A 19,646-nucleotide genomic window follows, 5' to 3' on the forward strand; every position below is an offset into this window, starting at 1 on the left:
ACACACACACACACACACACATACAGTACCACACTGAATAAACTGAGGGGCCGTCTGGCTGGTTTAAGGCTGAGATCATCTGAGCTGATGTTAGGGGGCGTCTGGTGAGAGCATGAGGTGAAGTAGTGATGTACAGGAGTGGTTGTCATAGAGAACAAAACTTTGTGATCGATAACTTGCCCGCACTCCCACAAGAGGTCACACAGGCTACAGAGGAATATAAAAATGCAAGGCGGTAGTCAGCATATACACGGCAGCACCTCTGGAAATAGAAATAAATAGAGGAATATATCTTCGCTTGCTTCTTCATCCAAATTCTGCTCAAGCTATCGAGCGTCATAGACGATACCTCTCAACCCCTTACGCCTCTCTGGATGGACTCAGGGGCGCCATCAGCAGGCAACTGATACCGACAACCTGCACCACTGGACACAGTGACTATTATGATGCACTAATCTGTACCACCAAACTCAATCAGCTTTACTCCTACTTCTACTGTTTATCCTGTTTTGCATGCACTTAATGTAGTGTGATCACCTCATCGCACAGTTCACACACAGCATTCGTCATTGTCCCTTCATACTGTATTCGTCTATACTTGTAATGCAACATCGTAACACAGAAGCATCTTTCTGTACAGCAGAGATGAACAAACTTGGGGTCAAGGCTCAACTGGGAGGACGTACATGACCTGAGGAGAGAATGTGGTGGGAAACAAAAGTTGAATAGACCTTTTTCACACAGCTGCATCGCATTAAAATAATTATTGGTAAAGAACCATCATTAATATTATAAGTTGCATCTGTGTTCATCCTACTATGGCAAGTCTGCTGTGGAAAATACTCTGAATCCTTTGAAAAAACAAACAAACAAGAGTTTATCTGATGCTATCAAGATTTAGCTAAACGAGATTAATTCAGAAAGCAAAACATGTAAAAATAAAAACTGGTGACTTATACAGCAAGCTCATCTCTCAAATCCAAAATATCAAGAAACTTTTGCTCTTGAGTTCACCATTAATGTCGCAGGCGAGTCTTCTTCTTTAGTGTCTAGGTTAGCAATAAGTTTAACTTTAATTTTTAATTTGCACAAATGAGACTACTAATGAGAAACACACCTTCATGGTCTTGATAAAATTGCCAATAAAAGACCAGCCTTGACTGATTGTCCAGTGCTTCTCATTTGTGTTGCACTTCATTAAACCAACGTAAGAGCTGAACAGAAAAGTAAACAAACAAAAGGAGCATGACTCGGCTAATAGCAGACATTAACATAACAGAAACTTAGCTAACCTAAAGGCCTGTAAAAATAAACTCAAAACCCTCAGAGACACATAAATGAATTAAACGTACCTTCCTTGTTGCCATTTTAGACTTTCTTTCTTTCTTTCTTTCTAAACTCGAGTTACACTCTCCTACACGCCTTAAAGGACCAGTGTGTAGAATTTAGTGACCTCTAGCTGAACAGGTTTGGCAGAAATGGAGTATAATATCCATAAGTATATTTTCATTAGTCTTTAATCACCTGAAAATAAGAATCGTAGTGTTTTTGTTACCTTAGAATGAGCCCTTTATATCTACAGAGGGAGCGAGTGTGTTATTTTTTCCCCCCACCTGCATTCTGCAAAGACCCGCCCCACACTGCCTCTGATTGGCTGATCCTGATATTCTTACCTTAACCATCTCATGCCTAAACCTAACCAACCTAACCAACAAAGCCAACAAGCACTAGCCAATCAGAGGCAGAGTAGGGCGGAGCGCGGGTCCTCTTCCATGGAGCCCACCATGTTGCACCGCCATGTTTCTACAGTAGCCCAGAACAGACAAACTAAATGCCAGCTCTAGAGAGGGTCTTTCGCAGCCACTGTAGATTCTCCTGCATGCTGATAACTTTATATGAACTATGAGAAACGAAACCAACCATGTATGAAGGTCATTACAAATAATTTCGATAGAATAATAAAAGTTTGGGAAGCACTGCTGTGAAGTTTATTTCCTAACACTGTAACCATGACAACGCACTTCATTAATACTTTGCACTCATTTGCAGCTTTTTATTCTATTTTTTTCTTTTATTGTGCTGTATTTTGGAATGAAGTTGGATCATCTCATCTACATTACATTGATTTCTTTGGACCTGGCCCCTTGTGGCTTTAAAGAACATTTCTCTCATACATTCAAACTATTCTGTTTTAAGAGATAGTTGATTAATCGATTAGTCGATCAACAGAGAATTAATTGGCAGCCATTTTGATAATCCATTAATCGTTGATGGTTCCAGGTTCTCAAATGTTTTTTCTTCCATTATAATAAATCAAATTATTGGGGTTTTGGATGTTGTTGAGACAAAACAAGACATTTCAAGTTGTCGCATAGGGCTTTAGGATATTGTGATGGGCATTTCTCACTGTTTTCTGATCTTTAATTCACCAAATGATTAATTGATTAGTTGAGAAAAAAATCGCAGATTTATGAAATAGTTGCAGCCCTATCTGTTTTAACAACTATCCTTTTTGGTCCTTACTCCATTTCTCGTCTCTGTCCCTCCTTTTTCCCATCTGAGATTTGAGCTTCCCAATTTCTCTCTCTTTCTCTCGTCATCCACCTCTCCAGTGGGCCAGTTAAGACTATCCTAATCTCACCTAGTCTACTTTTTCTTGTTTTACAGTCCCAATTAGGACGAGATAGTTTGAGCTTTGAACCTCAGAAGACCCGTTTAAGTGTGTGAGTGAGAGACAGAGTGTGGATGTGAATTATACTGTATGTGCTGAGTTTCTACATGTGGGTATACTGTGATAGCCATTTAGCTGTGGATGAAGTATCTGTTTCCAGTTCTCCTAATGGCATTATTACAGCAGGCGGCATGGCCCATTATTAATAGTAAATGACAGAGTCACTCTCCTAAAGGTCTTAATATTGATCCCACCCTATCCTCAGACTAGTCTTAATGATGATGTTCCTCCATGTCTTTCTCTACAGCGCCGTAATCAAGGCCAGACACACATTTACAACCTCCGAGTCACTATAAAGAGAAACAAGCCCACACTACAAATGAGACTTAAAGATTAAAGGAGGAAGGTTATAGGAATTGCCAAGCCTAATATTCCGCGTACCACCCTCCTCCTCCTACAACGGGTGAATAAATTCCTTGTCTCCCCTCACCTCGCATTTCTATGCAGATGAGATAAATAGGCTACTGATGGACACAAAGAGTGTGTATGCGACGGCTCCTGTCTTAAATGTGGCTTCATAGGGGTGTTTGTCACCCCTGATTGCACTCTCCAGTTCAAGCAGCGCTACTCACACTCTATCAGGAACAACAAGCAGGATGAATCTTAATGAGAATTTAAGTACACATCAACCGAGAGCTGCAAAGAAGACGATAGAGGATGGAGGAAGAGGCATGAAATAAAACTCTGGAGGAAGGGCAGAGGTGTGTGTGGGCTCAAATGCTTCAGTTCAACAGCAGCGGAAAGTTGAGAACAATAATGGGGAGAAAAGAGAGACAGAGCCATAGAGGCAACAGAGAGTAATAAGAAACTCATTGGTTTGGGGGCGCAGTGGTCGATAACCTGAGGGGTTAAAACCAGCAGGGGCAGCAGGGTGTGTTCCTGGTCAATACAAAAAATTAATAATCGTGGCTGAGAGAAGGCCGCCCTCTAAGCACCGTAATGATTCTCCTCTCCAATGCTTCATTTGGCTGCTATGGTCTGATAGTCTAATAAAGCCTGTCTGTAGTGATTAAGGGGTCCTTCATGCTCCTAAATCCAAACCAAAATGAATTGAATTCAGCTCAACTATATTGACCTGACTGCTCTTTTCTTTTCTTCATTACAACATGTTAGGATGAACTATATGAACAGGAATATTATACACACCCAGCAGATAAAGTCTGCGAGAGGCGGTCATAACTCACATCCTAACAAGTCGGGTGGAAAACTACTTAGAGCCTTTTTTACACGGTGGACGTTTTGCTCGGACTCATCAGCACAGTGATTGTCATTTCATTATGTCATCATATAGACTGCTCTAACCCAAAGACTTCATTCATTGAAGCTAATCACAATAAAATGTAGACTCGGATCCGACACAGCTAACAGATTATTGATTTGAGTGCTAAAATGAAACGTTGTAACAGATCTAAATACAATATGTGCTTTATTAACTGTGAAAAACAATGTCTTTGTTGCTTAGCTGGTCGTTATCACCTGGATTTCAACAGGGACACATCTGTTTTCAGCCTGTTGAAGCCTAGAGCCCCTGAAGCCCCACAGTTTTGACAAAATGGTGTAGTAGCAAGTGCAAACCTCAGAAAGAGATATTGGACGTTTAAAAAAATAGATGGAATAAAAGGTTGGTTCACACAAATAACAAGAAAGCCCAAATTTGAAATATCTGTCTTTCATTTCAGCCTCACCACAGTACTGGTGAGACTGTGATGCTCACAGCATTGAAAAATTACATTAAAAATTTATCAGCAATGTGTTTTTCCAGAAACAGTTTTCTTGTCCTGGATAATTTACAGGAATGTAAACCATTTTCAACAAAGAAACAGTCGATATGAAAAGTGTTGACAGAGTAAGAACATTATTTCTAGGAAGTCGAGTTGCTGTTCAAAACGAATTTAAATTTGAGTTGAATGTCTCAAAATCTGGATAAATAAAACAGAACGATCATCTGAAGATAATGCCATAAGACAAAAATGAGAACATTTTTTTTATTTTTTTTTATTTTGGGTGGACTGACTAAAATATGTCTAATATGTCTAATATGTCTGTTTAAAACACAAACAAATGGAAACACACACAGATGATGTACAGGAGGTAATTCAGGTGCAGTGTAATTGTTGGAGGAGTAAGGGACACTCACACGCTGGTCATTCCAGACATTAATCTCATACCTCCGTCTCAAACAGTGGAGTCGTTTCACATAACAGTTCAACTCAGCAAAATTATTCCAGTCAGACTGAACTCTGTCAAAATGCTCTGGTCACCAGTCTACCAGTGACACCAGTAACACTGGACAGCAACAACTATCAGACGAGAAAATGACTGACACCGCTAAAGATTTGAACCTTTATCATATTGAAGTGAAAGTTCAAACTAGACCATAAACTGCCAGTAAGTGTCAGTGCAGGGAGGGAAGCTGCCTCAGGCCTTCTGAAGACGAACTGATTAGAGAGCTACTGTCCTCTACTGGTAGGAAGCATCAACTACAGTGATAAAATTATCATGAATGCAAATGAGGCACTTGAACATATAGGATGAGATTTCTTACAGTTAAACAGGAAGCTGCCTGCTGCTGCAATGGACATGATTAGCTCATGAATGCAATTTAAGTGAATATATTTACAGTCCTTTATTTTATTTAATTTATATTAAATACTGATGCATTTCAACTGAGGCGCTTTTTGAAGTACAATGAGGAGGTGAATTCAGTTAAAATCCATTATCTCTTATTCAAGAAATATAAAAACAAAGGTATGCATATGGATAAAGCAAAGTAGACAAATTAGAGGATTTTGAGACAGCTGAGGTGTGACTGTGTAAAGAAGGCTTTAGCTCAACATAATACTGTGTATGTGAGGATATCCAAACACACGTTGGCTCCAATCTAAGATATTCAGCTCAGGAATGACGGTGAGCCTCTTTAGAAAGTCAGAAAATCGCAGAACATTGTTGTTAGCCATCCGCCAGTGTCAGTGCTGCAGCTGGAGCAGCCCCCCTGACGCCAGCTTTTTTAATCCTTCTCATTCAGATCTGAAGCCTACAGTGAAGCTATCAGATTAGCGCTTCTGGCTAATCTACACTATGCCGATGAAAGAAAACCATCCGCTGCCTTCTGTGCTGCCATGCCTGACTGAATAAGATATGATTTTGTGAAACTGGGAGGGAGGGGGGACTCTTGTTTCAGCGCAGACCTGACTCCCTGTCACACACAGAAAGTTAGCTACATACAGTACATGACATTTTGAAAGCAGCGCTCATGTATGTGAATTTGTAAGTGTGTGTGTGCCAGCAGATGGAACACACACAGATTGCATAACTTTCATTTCACATCAATGCAGCAGTTGTGATGAGCCAGATGTCCCAACTGCTTCCATCTCTGGAGGTGAGAGATGGTTGTGTCTCCCAGTTACAGTGAACGCAACAAAGCCTCCCACCTGTAGCCTGACTGAGGCCAAGAAGGGACCAGAGTGCTGGGATCTCGCACAGGAGTCCCAGTGACACGGAGTGTAGTGACTATTTCCCAGTGGTGGAAGTACATTTACTCAAGGACTAATATTCTATTTCATGCTACTTTATACTTCTCCAACACTACAGTTCGGTAGACTCTGCTGTCCTTTTATGTCAATTACATCAATCTGAGAGCTGTATTTACTAATTACCTTATAAATGTAGATTTTACTTACACAACAAATGATGAGCTTATAAAAATGGATCCATCGATATAAATTAAACAACTCACCATATAATATTGTTAAAATTAGCTTTCGACAACAATAATAATTCATTATCTTAAGCCTTATGGTCCAGGCTTAAGATAATGGGGGATCCAACACTGTGGAACAGCATCGGGTCAGATGAGACCAACCAGTACAGGCTGGCGTTTTATAACTTATTACTCCAATGGTTTTGTGTTGTTCTTTTTATATTTTGTTATAATTCTTTATGTTTGACAATTCCTTTAAAACCTTGTTGTCATTTTCTGGTGTTCATGTATTTTATGTGTTCCTGTGAAGCACCTTGTAACGCTGAGTTTGAAAGGCACTATAGAAATAAAGTTTACTTACTTACTAGATATTTCTGGTCTTAAATGTAAAACGACAAGGGAGTGCTGTTCATCTCTTTTGGCTCAGCAACAACAGACAACTTGGTAGATTGCAGAAATTCTCAGAGGGTAGAGTAAAAAGGTCCAAAATATAAATATACTCCACACAGTGCCAAAAGGTTGCAAAGAAAAAGCCAAAAACCAATTTGATTTATATATAAAAATGCAAAAAGTGCAGCCAAGCACATTAATACCATAGTAACAAACCAACAAACAAAAGAGGAAAAAGGAAAGAAACAAATACAAGTGGCTGCTATAGAGCACTAATGGACTAAGCAAGTCTTCTTTTAGTGAGATTGATCATTTCTGATATACTTCTGTCCTGCTGTCTTTGGTCATGTGATTTTACCAGAACAGCTGATTCCCTGCAAAAACATTACACACAGGGAACAACCTAATCAGGGTGCAAAATTAACTTTTTTGTCCACTGGCCAAATGACTAGCGAATGTTCAAATTTTACCAGCCACTAAGTAGATTAGCATTGTGTTTTTGGCTGGTGAGTGAAGCAAATCTACCAGCCATTTGCATATTTCACCAGCATTTGGATGGTGGCTGCTGCTAATTTTGTGCCCCAAACCTAACCATTTCTTATTCTTATTCCCACAATGAGGATATGTATGCATATTATGCATTATGTATGCATACTCTACCACTCTCAGCATAATGCACACACACACACACACACACACACTAACACACACACACACACACACACACACACACACACACATTCACATGCTTTTAATGGCAACATCCTATTTATGTCAAATACAGCCTCTGCTGCAACATATGACCTCACATATAGTCACGTCGCCATGGTGATCCATCACTTAAAGTTCTGTGCTGTTCTGGAAAACCCCTTGGTAACCTGACTCATTTCTTCAGACGACAGCTCAGTTGTTGAGGGCAAACTGTGTCTCGACATTCAGATCTCCAGCTCACTCAACACGTAAAGGCAAGGCGTCAAAATCACACACCAGCATCACTAAAATAACTGAATATGTTATTATTATTATACATTTCACATCATCATGCTTGGTAGAAACTCTCATGCTATTGTGATTGAAGGACAGTGATCTTTATGTAAAAATGGTGTGCCAAAGCCTTCTTTCAATCACATGTTACACACACACACACTACTCGTATCTACATTTCACAAACACATGCAGCAGCACAGTCCCAGGTTGTTCTATGCAGTGTGTCCACACTGAGGAAAATTACATTGACCTAATTCACTTAACTGGACCAGTTAGATATTCGGTCATTGGCTGGCTGAGCTTGAGTTTGATCCTTTGAGCTGAGCTCCAGCAGCTTCTAGCCTCAATAAAATCATCGTCCGCCTCTGAAAGAACTCATCTCTTGGCGAGTTATTAATACCAACAGAGCAGACAGGATGTTATGCACTGATTCTTCAAGCTTCTCATCAACAAAGCGACAAGAGAGGAGAAGAAGGTCGCCTTCTCTGCCTCTGCTCCATCTGTCCCTCCATACTGTGCCCGCATAAGAGGACTGGCAGGAATTGGGCAATCGAGTCAGAAAACTCAAAAACTTCAAATGAAGGCTAAGGCTTTATTTAATATGACGCAGGCAGTTTTAAATGTCACATCGTTGACTGTATTCAGTGAATGTGAGGGTCATGAAGTTACAGCTTAAAGAATAAGGCCGGCAGTATTCTGTATTCTGTGTCCCATGAAAAGACCTACACTTTCCTGGTTCCCCTACATTGTCTGTGTGACTCGGCCAGTCATCTCTACTGAAGACCTAAATCTTTAAAAACAGGTCATGAATATATGCTGCAGTTTCATTTTTAAACATTACTCAAACAGGAGGGAAAAGCGTATTTGCTAGGAACTTTTTTTTAGCTGCGAATTTGATGCTCTAGTGAGTATTTACAGCAGCAGGATGATGTAGGTGGGATTGACTTGAAATAAACTACAGTTTCCATGTTCATCATAATGAAGGAACGTGTCACTCAGTGCAACAGTGCGGCTCACTGATGTGTTTTTGATGGATTGTGGACAACAATGGAGCTCCGTGGCAAAGAGGAATAAGCTGTCAAGCTTTGACTTCACAGATAAAATGTGTTAGTGTGTCAGCTCATTACTGGTTTGGGATTTGTTGACAATAAGAAAAATATAAAATATCACCAGAGCTATCCTTTATGAGAGAATTATTTTTCAGATAAAGCAGGTATAGTCCCCTGCTGCATTTCTGTTTACAGTTTCATTACTAAATAGCGGCTCCCTGGCCTGGCCTATATAGGCAGTGGCCGAGAGCTGCCGCACAGTGTGACAGAGGCTGGCTGTGCTCCACTTAGATGTTAAAGGGCATGTTAACATTTTGAATTCATGTTGTTTTTTCCCCTCACAAAACACCACATATTGTTCTCATGAACCCTGAATAAAACGTCCTGGGGTCTTCCTCCTCCGCGCTCCTCTCTGAGACGCAAAAACACAATTTGGAAGGGAGAAAATTACATTTCAAACAGGCAATATCAGCATGCAGTGACATGTTTGTTGCTTTAAGTCTGCATTTCTTATCCAGGCCTCAGTACCTTCAGGTAGGTTTAAAAGAAAAAGCTTTTTGATATTCTGTTCATTGTTATGAAAATCAGAGCATCATTTGTTGTGGATTTAGCCATGGATGACGGCCCTTATATTCTCTGAATGAAAAAATACAACACTAAAAATAGCTGACATGATTATTTATATCAGCGTATTTGCTCCATAGCTATTTATGACGCAAGATTAATGCCAATTAAAGGTATCTAAAAGAAGAGCTGGATTATTTAGTCTTCAATTCTGGGATTTTTTTCTTCAATTATATTTCCATTTTTTCCAAAAACTGAGAATAAACAGAAAAACTAACTAATGTGCAGAATTGGAAAATGAATTGAGAAAACCCAAAATATAAAACCACTTTTTAACATGATGTCCAGTTACATAAACTGTGATTATTTTGCTCAATTACAGAGAAGGAAACGATAAAGACAGGGCTAACATTTTGTCTGTGCTTTAGTCTTCATGACATGTAAGAGATCATAATTATAAAGAAAGCACTAATCTGAAAATATCACAAGATGGAATTTACCCCGTTTCCTTAAGTGCGTATTCTCACACTTTCACCATACTCTGCTCTTAAAACTCCACCTGTCTTTCTCACTCTCTCTCTCTCACTCACACACTCACACACACACACACACACACACACACACACACGCACACACACTCTTTCACACTTCCTTCCTCTCCATACTGTTCTAACACCTCTTGGCGGTTGTGATCTTCATGGCACTTTTATAAATCTGCATCACTGAGCCAAGCAGCCGTTTGCACTTCACTCCTGCCTGCTGCTGATGAGGAGATGAACGCGAACCAGAGATGTTTATCTGATAATTACGTACAGATGGACAGAGACAAGAAATCATTTGCAGGCCCCGCGTTTAAAAAGAAAAATCGTAACAATATTTTTTTAAAACCACAAATGCCTTAGCCTTGATGTGGGAATCTTTTTGTTTTGATTTGATTTTATGGTGAAATTTGGTGTTATGTTGTTATATTGCCATTAGCTGAGGTTTATTTACAGCACATCCATTTACATGACTGAGAACTGAGACACTTGAAGCAGTCACACACGCACACACACACACACACACACACACACACACACACACACACACACACACACACACACACACACACACACACACACACACACACACACAGCAGGGGAATAAATAACAGCTCTCTTGAGAGACACAATCAAACCATGTTTCTTTCCTGGCAGTTCAACTATCACATTTAAGTAATTTCTCTGCAGAACAAAAACAGAGTGCAATGACTGATTGACTGATTCATTTGTTTAATAGATAGAGATCTATATAAGACAGTTAACAGTGGACAACACTATTAAATGGTAACTTGATACACCCTCGCATCAGTTCAAAACTCACACCTGCATGCTAACTTGCCAACGCAGGACTTGTGAAAATTGTTGGCGTCTGTGTTAATGGCTCGGCCTATACACTATCCCAGAAGTGGGTTGAGCCTGCATCAGTAACACAAAAAAATGCACAGTGTTCACAAAGCACTGTCCTGTCCTGGTGTATCTATTTTCTGTGATCAGGTGGGATGAAATAATGTGTGTGTGTGAGAGGAGGTCAGGCCAGAGTGAGACTGTGACCTCGCTCTGGAGGTCCATCAGGCCTTGCTGTCACTGCTGTACTCCCTCAGGTACAGAAGGAAGATTTCCACCTGACTGAAAATAGTCTGTTAAAATGTGTAAGTGTGTGTGCATGAGCAGCCAGACATGATTATGTACCCAGCCAGGACATCCATCTCTTATTTGGCCGTGTGTGGCATCTGAGCCGAGTGACTGGACTGCTTCTAGATGATTCCTCTGTGGGGCCGTGAGTGTGTCAGCAGCTGTTTGCAAGCACACTGCCATAAATACACTCCACTCTCCACCCTGATGGAAGTCGGTAGGACTGGGCAATATTAATAAGATCAAATATCACTATATTCTTGACCAAATACCTCACAGTGTTTCCCATACATAGGCTCTACTTGGGCGGCATGCCCAGGTCGATAAAATCTGAATTCAAAACAACACAGATTTACCCGGTTGTCTTTGTATTTACTGCTGCATTAGTTGGATGTAATGAAAGAATGAAAAGCAGAAATGCAGAGGAGGAAAATTAAACTAATAGCGTCTGTTTCCACAGTAAATCATCTGTTGAGTGTTTGATGGTTATTTATTTCTGCTTTAGAATGTAACCATTGTGAAACAATCAGAAAATAACATTTTATTTCTCTCATTCACTGCTTTGTTCTCACTACCACAGCTCCCTCTCCTCCCTCGACCATCGTCACGCTGTCTCTCTCTCTCTTGTGCTCTCAGCTCAGTCACGCTAACTCTCTTTTTCTCTCGTCTTTTTTAAAACAATCAGGAAGCTGACAACAAAGTCTAACTTTACTCTTAATGTTAACAAACAAAGAGAAATGTCCCCACCTCATCCTAAACTGGTCCCAAATCGATAATAGAGCACTTCCTTGTTTTGTGAATGAAGCGATACAAAAGTGGAAGCAGCCACAATGTGTTTTTCACCAATCAGTGACGGTCATCACTGCAAACCCCACCCCAAGAGTTCCTGTACTTTTGGAAAGTACGCCTCCTCCCTCGCCCAGCCTCCACAGCAGAGACTTTTTGGAGGGTAAAACAATCACCCTGGAACTTAATTTGGATCCTGATCCCTCTGATAAAAACGCAGAAGAACTGAACTCCTCTCTTACATGGCTGAACTGTCAGAACATCTAACCAGAGTCTACAAGTCTCAAGGAGTCAGCACTGACCACAGATCATTCAACACCTTAACATCTCTGCTGGTACTATAGACAGGACCCTCCTAAGAGGAAGACCGAAGTGGTGTTTGACATCATCATGACATCACATGACAGTTGTGGGGAACAAGAGGCTGAATGAAGACCAGAAACAGACACCAGCTGTCTTAAAAAAAAACTCCAACCACTGCTTAAGGCCAAAAGATGTGGGTGAAAGCACTAAAAATGTTTTGGATTTTTTGTATTTTCCTAGAAAAAAACTCTTTAACTTTGTTATTCATAAACCTTTGTTTGACTAGTTTATTACTGAACCTGCCCGTCGCACAACGTGCCACCCACCACCACAAGTAAAGTCTCAATCTGCGGGAAACACTGCCTCGATATCGATATTGCAACTATATTGTAGGGATAACTATTGGTGCTTTCACAAAATCTTAACACAATGAGATTTTTGATAAATAATCATCAGTAATGTTAATATAATGACTAACTGGGTAAAGGCAAATAATAGAACAGCTAGAACAGTCTGGTAAGTTCAGAAAATTGCATCACTTTACTGTAACGCAGCCTTTAAAACCAGGAAAAGACAACACTTATGCCATATCGCGATATCCAAAATCTAAGACGATATCTAGTCTAACATCACGATACCAATATAATTTTGACATATTGCCCAGTCCTAAGTTGAACAGTAATATGACAGCAAGAGAGAAGACAAGACCAAAAAATACACGGTGAAAGGGACAACAAGCTGTGCACAAACAGCAGAGTGCTCAAGGACGTTCTTAGCAAAGACCACATTCAGCTGGAGAACAGTGTGAGGTGGGTAGTTAAACAGACTCATGTTTAAATGGATAAGAGAGGGAGGGAAGGAGGGAGAGAACAGACCTGTCTGAGATACATGTGCATTAGCATTTAACCCCTCACACATCACAAGACCGTGCTCTTACTCTGTCAGCAGCTCTAACTCAATAATCAATCACATTGACGCAACCCGTGGAAACACCAAGATTGAGAGCGAGCAGTCAGGCGAGGAGTGTGAAGACAAATCCTCTCGGAGCAAACTCTGCAATGTCCAAAAATAAAAAGCGGTTTGAGTGTTTGATTTTTGCTTTACTCGTGTCCCAGAAAGAAGCCACTGTAATGCTCATTTCATGGCTGAGAACTCAGCCCCTTTTAGCCAGTTATTAGGACTTAAACTGAGCCTCAGAGGGTGTGATGATAACTATCTCCTCCGCTGCTTCTTCAATCCAATGTTCTAGTCATATACAGAGACCCTGTCGGCTTTTACACTGGCTGACAGAAGCAGGTCACTCAGTCAACACTGTTGCCATAAACCCCACAGCTATGCTCAGAAACATCACAACAAGCCAGCTTCAGAGGCCTCGGTAATTATACAAAACACTGCACCAGCTGACAATAACAAAACACTCAAAGGCTCATCAAACCATGACTCCAAGAGACCTGGACAATTATTTTCCACTTCTGAATTCAGCAAGGTTTCATAAGCAAAACACTTTGGGAGTGTGTGTATGTGTGTGAAATTTGGAGGGGGCGGGAGTTAAAGCAAAACCATGTTGACTACAGAACCAGATCTGATCAATATGACCGCAGGCTCTTCAGTAAATAGGCTACATAGGTTTCTTTTTTTTTTTCAATCAGTGCGTAATTACGCAGTAATAACAGTAGTGGTAATGTGGACAGGCAGCCAGCAGAGTCTGTGTGTTTTAGTGTGAAGCCTGTCTGTCTACAGCAGCAACAGAAAAACATTTCATCCACGGCGCAGGCCTGTTTGCTGAAACCAGCCCTGTCTTTTCGACCAAAATAAGGAGAAAACCGCAGGCTGTGGCATCACGCCTAAACGGACACACCCCCTCCAGGCTGTGGCATCAAACCAGCGACACTGTGATAAACAAACGGCGGCTGCTCCCGGTTGCGATATAATCATTATAGTTACTGATCCTGGTGGACTGAACCCATCATTGCGGCTCGTAATCACATTTCACCAACAAAACAGGCCTAAGCATAGGTTTGTGCTTTGCCCACCTAAACACACGGCTTCTCCCTTTAGTGCAGACTGACAGATGACTGCACAAATGACATCTTAATCACACTAGTCACACACACACACACACACGTCCACAAACACTACACACACACTCCTCCCCGCCTCTTATATCCGCGCGGCTGTGCGCTCCTGGCCCCTCTCATGTTCATCATGTCTCACCTTGTTTGACACATTTGAAGCGGACAGGGTCTTTGCAGTGTTTAATCACAGCCAGCACGTCCCGGGTGGTGAGCCCGGCCACTGGCATGTCGTTGACCTCCAGCAGCAGCTCATCCTGGGCCAGTTTGCCGCTCTGGATCAGTCCCTTCCCCTGCTTCACCTCGCCGAAGTAGGGGAACTGGCCGTTCTCCGCGCCCCCCTTCAGCTCGAACCCCAGCTCTCCTTCCTTTCCCCGGGTTATCACCGCTTCGTGGACTTTGTTGGTCCAGTGGTTTTTCTTCTTGAGGCTCTTAGACATCGTTAGGGCGAGTTAATCACCGCGGGCTGGCCCATACAAAAGCCTCCTACCGTGTCATCCCTGCCTTTGTGCGACCGGCTGCAGCTTCACAGCGCCCGTGGCTCCATCATCACCGGTGCACGCCAGGCGCAGTGTCCGCTCGGCGAGCCGCGCAGTCGGGCAGAGGGCTGCAGTACAGCACGGCGGCGGATGAAATAATTATTACACTGTCAGACACACAGACGCAAGAGACAGATACTGGCGGATGACCCGGATGTGAAGCCTGAAGGAGGGGAGAGATGAATGGTTCTGGTTCGGCGTAAAAGGATGGAGAGGAGGGGAAATAACAGGAGGCGCTTCGCTCCCACTACACTGCCAGGGGCGCTTCCTCCGGCTCACTGTGATCACACACAGGCAATGACATGTAGGAGGAACATTTACTCTACTTATACTGTATAGATACACCTCAGCCTATAGTTTTTTTATTTACCTGCAAGCCTGTTTTGGACAAATCGGGAAAATCGTCCTCAAGACTTTTTTTTTTTTGCTTACTGTGCAGCATCTTATCAAACCTAGAAGAAACCCATATTTCAAAGAGAGACACAACTTTATGATATTATTACTTTTCAGGGAATATGCAATCCAGATTTGTGTGTATCCATGGAAACTGGCCCCAGACCCTTAGGGAGGCCAAAAGCCAAAATATATTTGTTAATGTAGGAAACACTAAGTCACATTACAAACTGAAATGATGGGAATTATTACATAATCTTGAGGATCCATCTTGTAGAGGGGCCCCTCAGCTATACTAGTTTTAAACCTGTATTCACTGAGTTTCTGGCCACTTGGGGCAGCAAAAACAAGCTGTAAACAACAATGACATACTATATTTGTTAACAAACATTTGCCTATGTAAGCATAGAGCAGCTACGGAGCAACATTAGTATTCATTTGGAGTTCTTGTTTTTGTTGCTCACTCTCCTTTTAGCTTTGGTTTGGTCCTTCAGGAATTTTTTTTCTCTCTTTAGCTAATAAATACTCAAATATGTTCATAAGCTAGTTGCTAAATCTCTCTGGCTGTCATTTGGTCCTGTGCAGGTGGGGCACAGTAGGGTTTTTAGAGCTTTTTCACTGCAGTGAGAAACAATGCTGATGAAAGAGTTGAGACTGAAACAAAACAATAAAGTTGTGGGCCAGAAAACTAAAACTATGAGCTGAAAGATGCCAAAGCGCTATGTAAAGCCGAGAGAAACTGCAGAGTTGGGTGATATTTCTCTGAGTTCATCATTATGAGTGTGTCCTCTCATATATAAGTAGTCATGTGATCCATTGTTGATGTAAAATTATTCATTATAGCTACTTTAAGGCTTATACGGTAAATTATTTCAAGAGAGTGGGACAAATGACAGGGTTAAATGGGGGCCACAGCACATTTTTTGCCACAAGGCCTCATATTGGGTTAATCTGACCTACCTTCACTACCTTATCATGTACAGTAGCACATTCACGCACAACTAGCAGTGAAGAAATACAGCATGAACTCTGTCTCATTACAACTGTTTTTTTTAAAAGTTGTTATGTGAAAACAGCCACATTCAGCATCTGCACTTCTGTTTTTAAAAACTCCAGCCTCTTCAAGCTGGTCACCATTACGTAATTGCCATGATGACATAAATCCAAGTCCAGCAGAGAATGACAAATCCTTTTGTTGCCATTACTATTTCATGGTTGCACGGTTCTCCGAGGCCAGTGAAGTAAAGTTTCATTCAATATTTAACACAGAAGTCAAGAGCTGCTCCTCCAAATCTACAGAGGATGACAGTCCCTCTTACTGCCACTCTCAGCAGTGCCTGTGAGTGCGAGAGAAAGTGTGTGAGTGTGTGTTATGAGGACATGCATGTGCTTCTGTATAGTGAGTATCATCCCTAGCAAACAATATTACAGTATACAACCTCTGTGCATTTGCAACCAGTAAATAATCCATGAAGAGCAGTGGATTCACTTTGAATGTCACTTTATTTACTTCACTTTCTTGACATTTAGGTCATACTGTACATTCTGTTAACAGCAGATGCTTGTGACACTAATTCTAAGCAGATGGTGCAGACTAGATGATTATTAAAGACCACCACACTGTAGAAAGAGTACTGGTCTAATCCTGAAACTGGCTGGATTAGGAGATTATACACCCAGAAGGGAAATGAATCCCTGCTTTGCTTTATTTATGCCTCTGCTGGTGAATGTCAGAACTGCAGCTTTAAGAGGACCGTGGCTGACTGAAAATGTAGTTCAGAGTTGAGGGAGCATGCCCTATGGAGGACTGAGAGTTTGCAAGTTTTCACTCCAACAAAACACCACGCCAGCAGATTAACTCCTCTCTGTTTTACAGGTGTACTAAATAGTAAAATCAACTGAAGTCGCCTTCAAATATAACAAAAATCTGTCACCTTGTAGCTTTTTTTTTGTTACATAAGGACTATTTTTTTGTGTGTACAGGATAAATCATGCACTAAATTTTTTTTTCCAATGTTCGTCTATCTATATCTAGATCAGAGCAGTTCATTATTTTGGATCGTCCTTTGAGAATAGAAGTGATAGAAGAACAAAAAGAAAATCCATCAGCTGTCAAAGCTTTGAGCTGCAGCATCTAAATTTGGAGTCACTTCAATCGACTCATCGGCACTCTGAGATTTTGTCTTGACAGGATACAGTGCAGCGAATGCTTTCAGCGTCTGGGTAGCCGCTGCTCACACTTCAGTGTTAGCAGGAGGTGTGCTTACATGAGCCCCTAACAGCATTGTAATAAAGCCCTTTGGTCTGAGCATCATTGTGGTGTATATGGCTCAGAGAAAAAATATGGCTTGATCAGCTACAGCAACTCCATCAAGCATGAATGAAATAAGCATTAAGTGTGATTCTGCACACCAAAAGCATCTATCCAGGCTTCCCCAAACTGTCTGTAAATATATTTGCACCCTGTGTGTGCACACTGGGTGAGGGGAGGAAGAGGGGGAAAAGGATATTACTTTATATCATCATTAGAGACAGAAAGTAATGAGCATCCTAAAGCAGACTGCCAACAACAGAAGGCAAAAATACAATAACGCGAGGCAGTCTGCGCACTCAGACGGGGAATTTCAATAGAGCTTATATGGATTTAGCTCACTGCCTCCCTCATTGACTCTCTGCTTTGTGCATTTATTGTTGGGGAAGAAATGCACACTAAGTTGTTTTTATTGCACGGCAAAGACGAGGGGGTGCAGGGTCACCTTCACATAAACACTCATACTCTCTCAACAGGGTGAAGCGTCCCTTCCCGCCTTTATCATCTTTATTTTATCCACTGATGTGCCATAGCTTTAGAGGAGAACAGGCTGCAGACAAACATATTAACTATCATCTACTGTCTACAGAGACATTAACTACGTTTGAAAGGCATTTTAAACTTTAAAATGAAATTTAAAACCAATACAATTGAATAAGCAATACAGTGGCACCAATGAGAGACCCATGGGTGTGCTGGACTGGAGCAGCAGTTAAAAATCAGTTTCAAATCTGCGCCCACACAGACGCACACACCCAAACGCAACACACACACACAGACTAAGTTAATTAGACTGAATGGCTTTAGGGAATTGGCAACTAAATCAAGTTGGCTTTTTCTCCAAGCTTGCAATGAGATTTAATTATATAGTGAAACTTGCGATGGCAAAGTACACCTGTGGAAAGTCCAGACTGACTCCGAACCAAACCACACAGACATCCTCAGCAGAGTACAACTGATAAATCAACTAGGCTAATATCAGCTGACATTATATCATCACAGATATTTGTATTGGCTAGAGGTGGAAACTACAGATCATTTTTGCTGATTCAAAATGCTTTGTTCAGTTTTAAGATTTGGTCACTGACAATGGGGATTTAGTATATTAATCTCAAGATTTAGGGTTACAGATTAATTCGTTCATGTACTGAACACCTTTGGGCGTGTATGTCTGCTGAGAAATAATAAGAAATTGCAGTCCCGAAATGCAGAAGGTCAAATATATCGTCTGCATTCGCTCAGTACATATTTTGGGCATCATTTTTAAAAACACAATTTCAAAGCTGCACTAATCAACATTTTATATTGACAATGGATCAGATGTGTAAAGTGAAAGGGATTGCTCATAGTGAGTAACTACAAAGAATTATCACCTGACTCTGAAGTTACGGCATATTTAGTGTACAGCCTGACTGTACAAAGGTAACAAAATCCACCTACCAGCACCTCTAAAGCTCGCTAATTAACATTTTATATCATGTTTGTTTAATTCATGCAAAAACTGAAGGGTAAAAACAACAAGTGGTGGTTTGACAGGGGATTATGTGCCAACCTACCTATAGTTACCACTGGTACCCCTAAGTGGGCCAAAAGAAATATGTAACTGCAGGTTTAAAGGATCCTTATCAAAAATGCATGTGTTGTAGCCTATAGTATGTTTATGTTAAAAAATAATATGGGCTTATATATCTTTATTAGATTTTAAACATCAGTATCAGCCTCAAAGATCCAGTGTTAGTCGGGCTGCAATATGGACACACTGATAAAACTCACTACATGGTTTACAAAGTCTATCTTCATCCAGTCTTCTCAGATGTGAAATCTTTTAAGTGGCATATATGGATCAATTAGGCAACAGATGAAAAAATAGCTGGTTATTACACACAGTTTTCAAAGAGTTTCTTTTGGTTAGATATGTGGTTTGGATTCCTTTTGCTTGGACTCTCTGGTCAGCTGCAATCTGCAGTGATGTGCTGTTTGATCAGCATCATTAGCATCATCATCCTCTTCTCTTTCACTCTTTCCTCTTTTCTTCAAGTACATACCTGCGTTTTGAAGAAGCTTCATATCCACACTGTTTGATCTCCCAGGTAGGGCTTTGGGGATTAGCTAAATGACTCTGCAGTTAGCTTTTAAATCACACAATGC

General features: G+C 41.0%; 1 protein-coding gene across 3 annotated transcripts in view; it reads right to left on the reverse strand.

The window, feature by feature from the left end:
* LOC121897888 (membrane-associated guanylate kinase, WW and PDZ domain-containing protein 2-like) overlaps nucleotides 1–19,646 on the reverse strand; it is an 88,329-nt gene that overhangs the window by 65,868 nt on the left and 2,815 nt on the right. For 2 of the 3 annotated variants that reach the window (XM_042412675.1, XM_042412674.1), the window contains exons 3-4: nucleotides 15,165–15,246; nucleotides 14,398–15,072 (exon numbers count right to left, since the gene is read on the reverse strand). The exons of the other annotated variant lie outside the window; for it this stretch is intronic. In XM_042412675.1, the coding sequence (XP_042268609.1) occupies nucleotides 14,398–14,695 (298 nt within the window). In that variant the 5' untranslated portion in view covers nucleotides 14,696–15,072; nucleotides 15,165–15,246. The remainder of the gene's footprint in view (nucleotides 1–14,397; nucleotides 15,073–15,164; nucleotides 15,247–19,646) is intronic. 3 annotated transcript variants of the gene reach the window in all.

Source organism: Thunnus maccoyii, chromosome 5 (genome assembly GCF_910596095.1).
Source record: "Thunnus maccoyii chromosome 5, fThuMac1.1, whole genome shotgun sequence".
Taxonomy (NCBI): Eukaryota; Metazoa; Chordata; class Actinopteri; order Scombriformes; family Scombridae; genus Thunnus; species Thunnus maccoyii.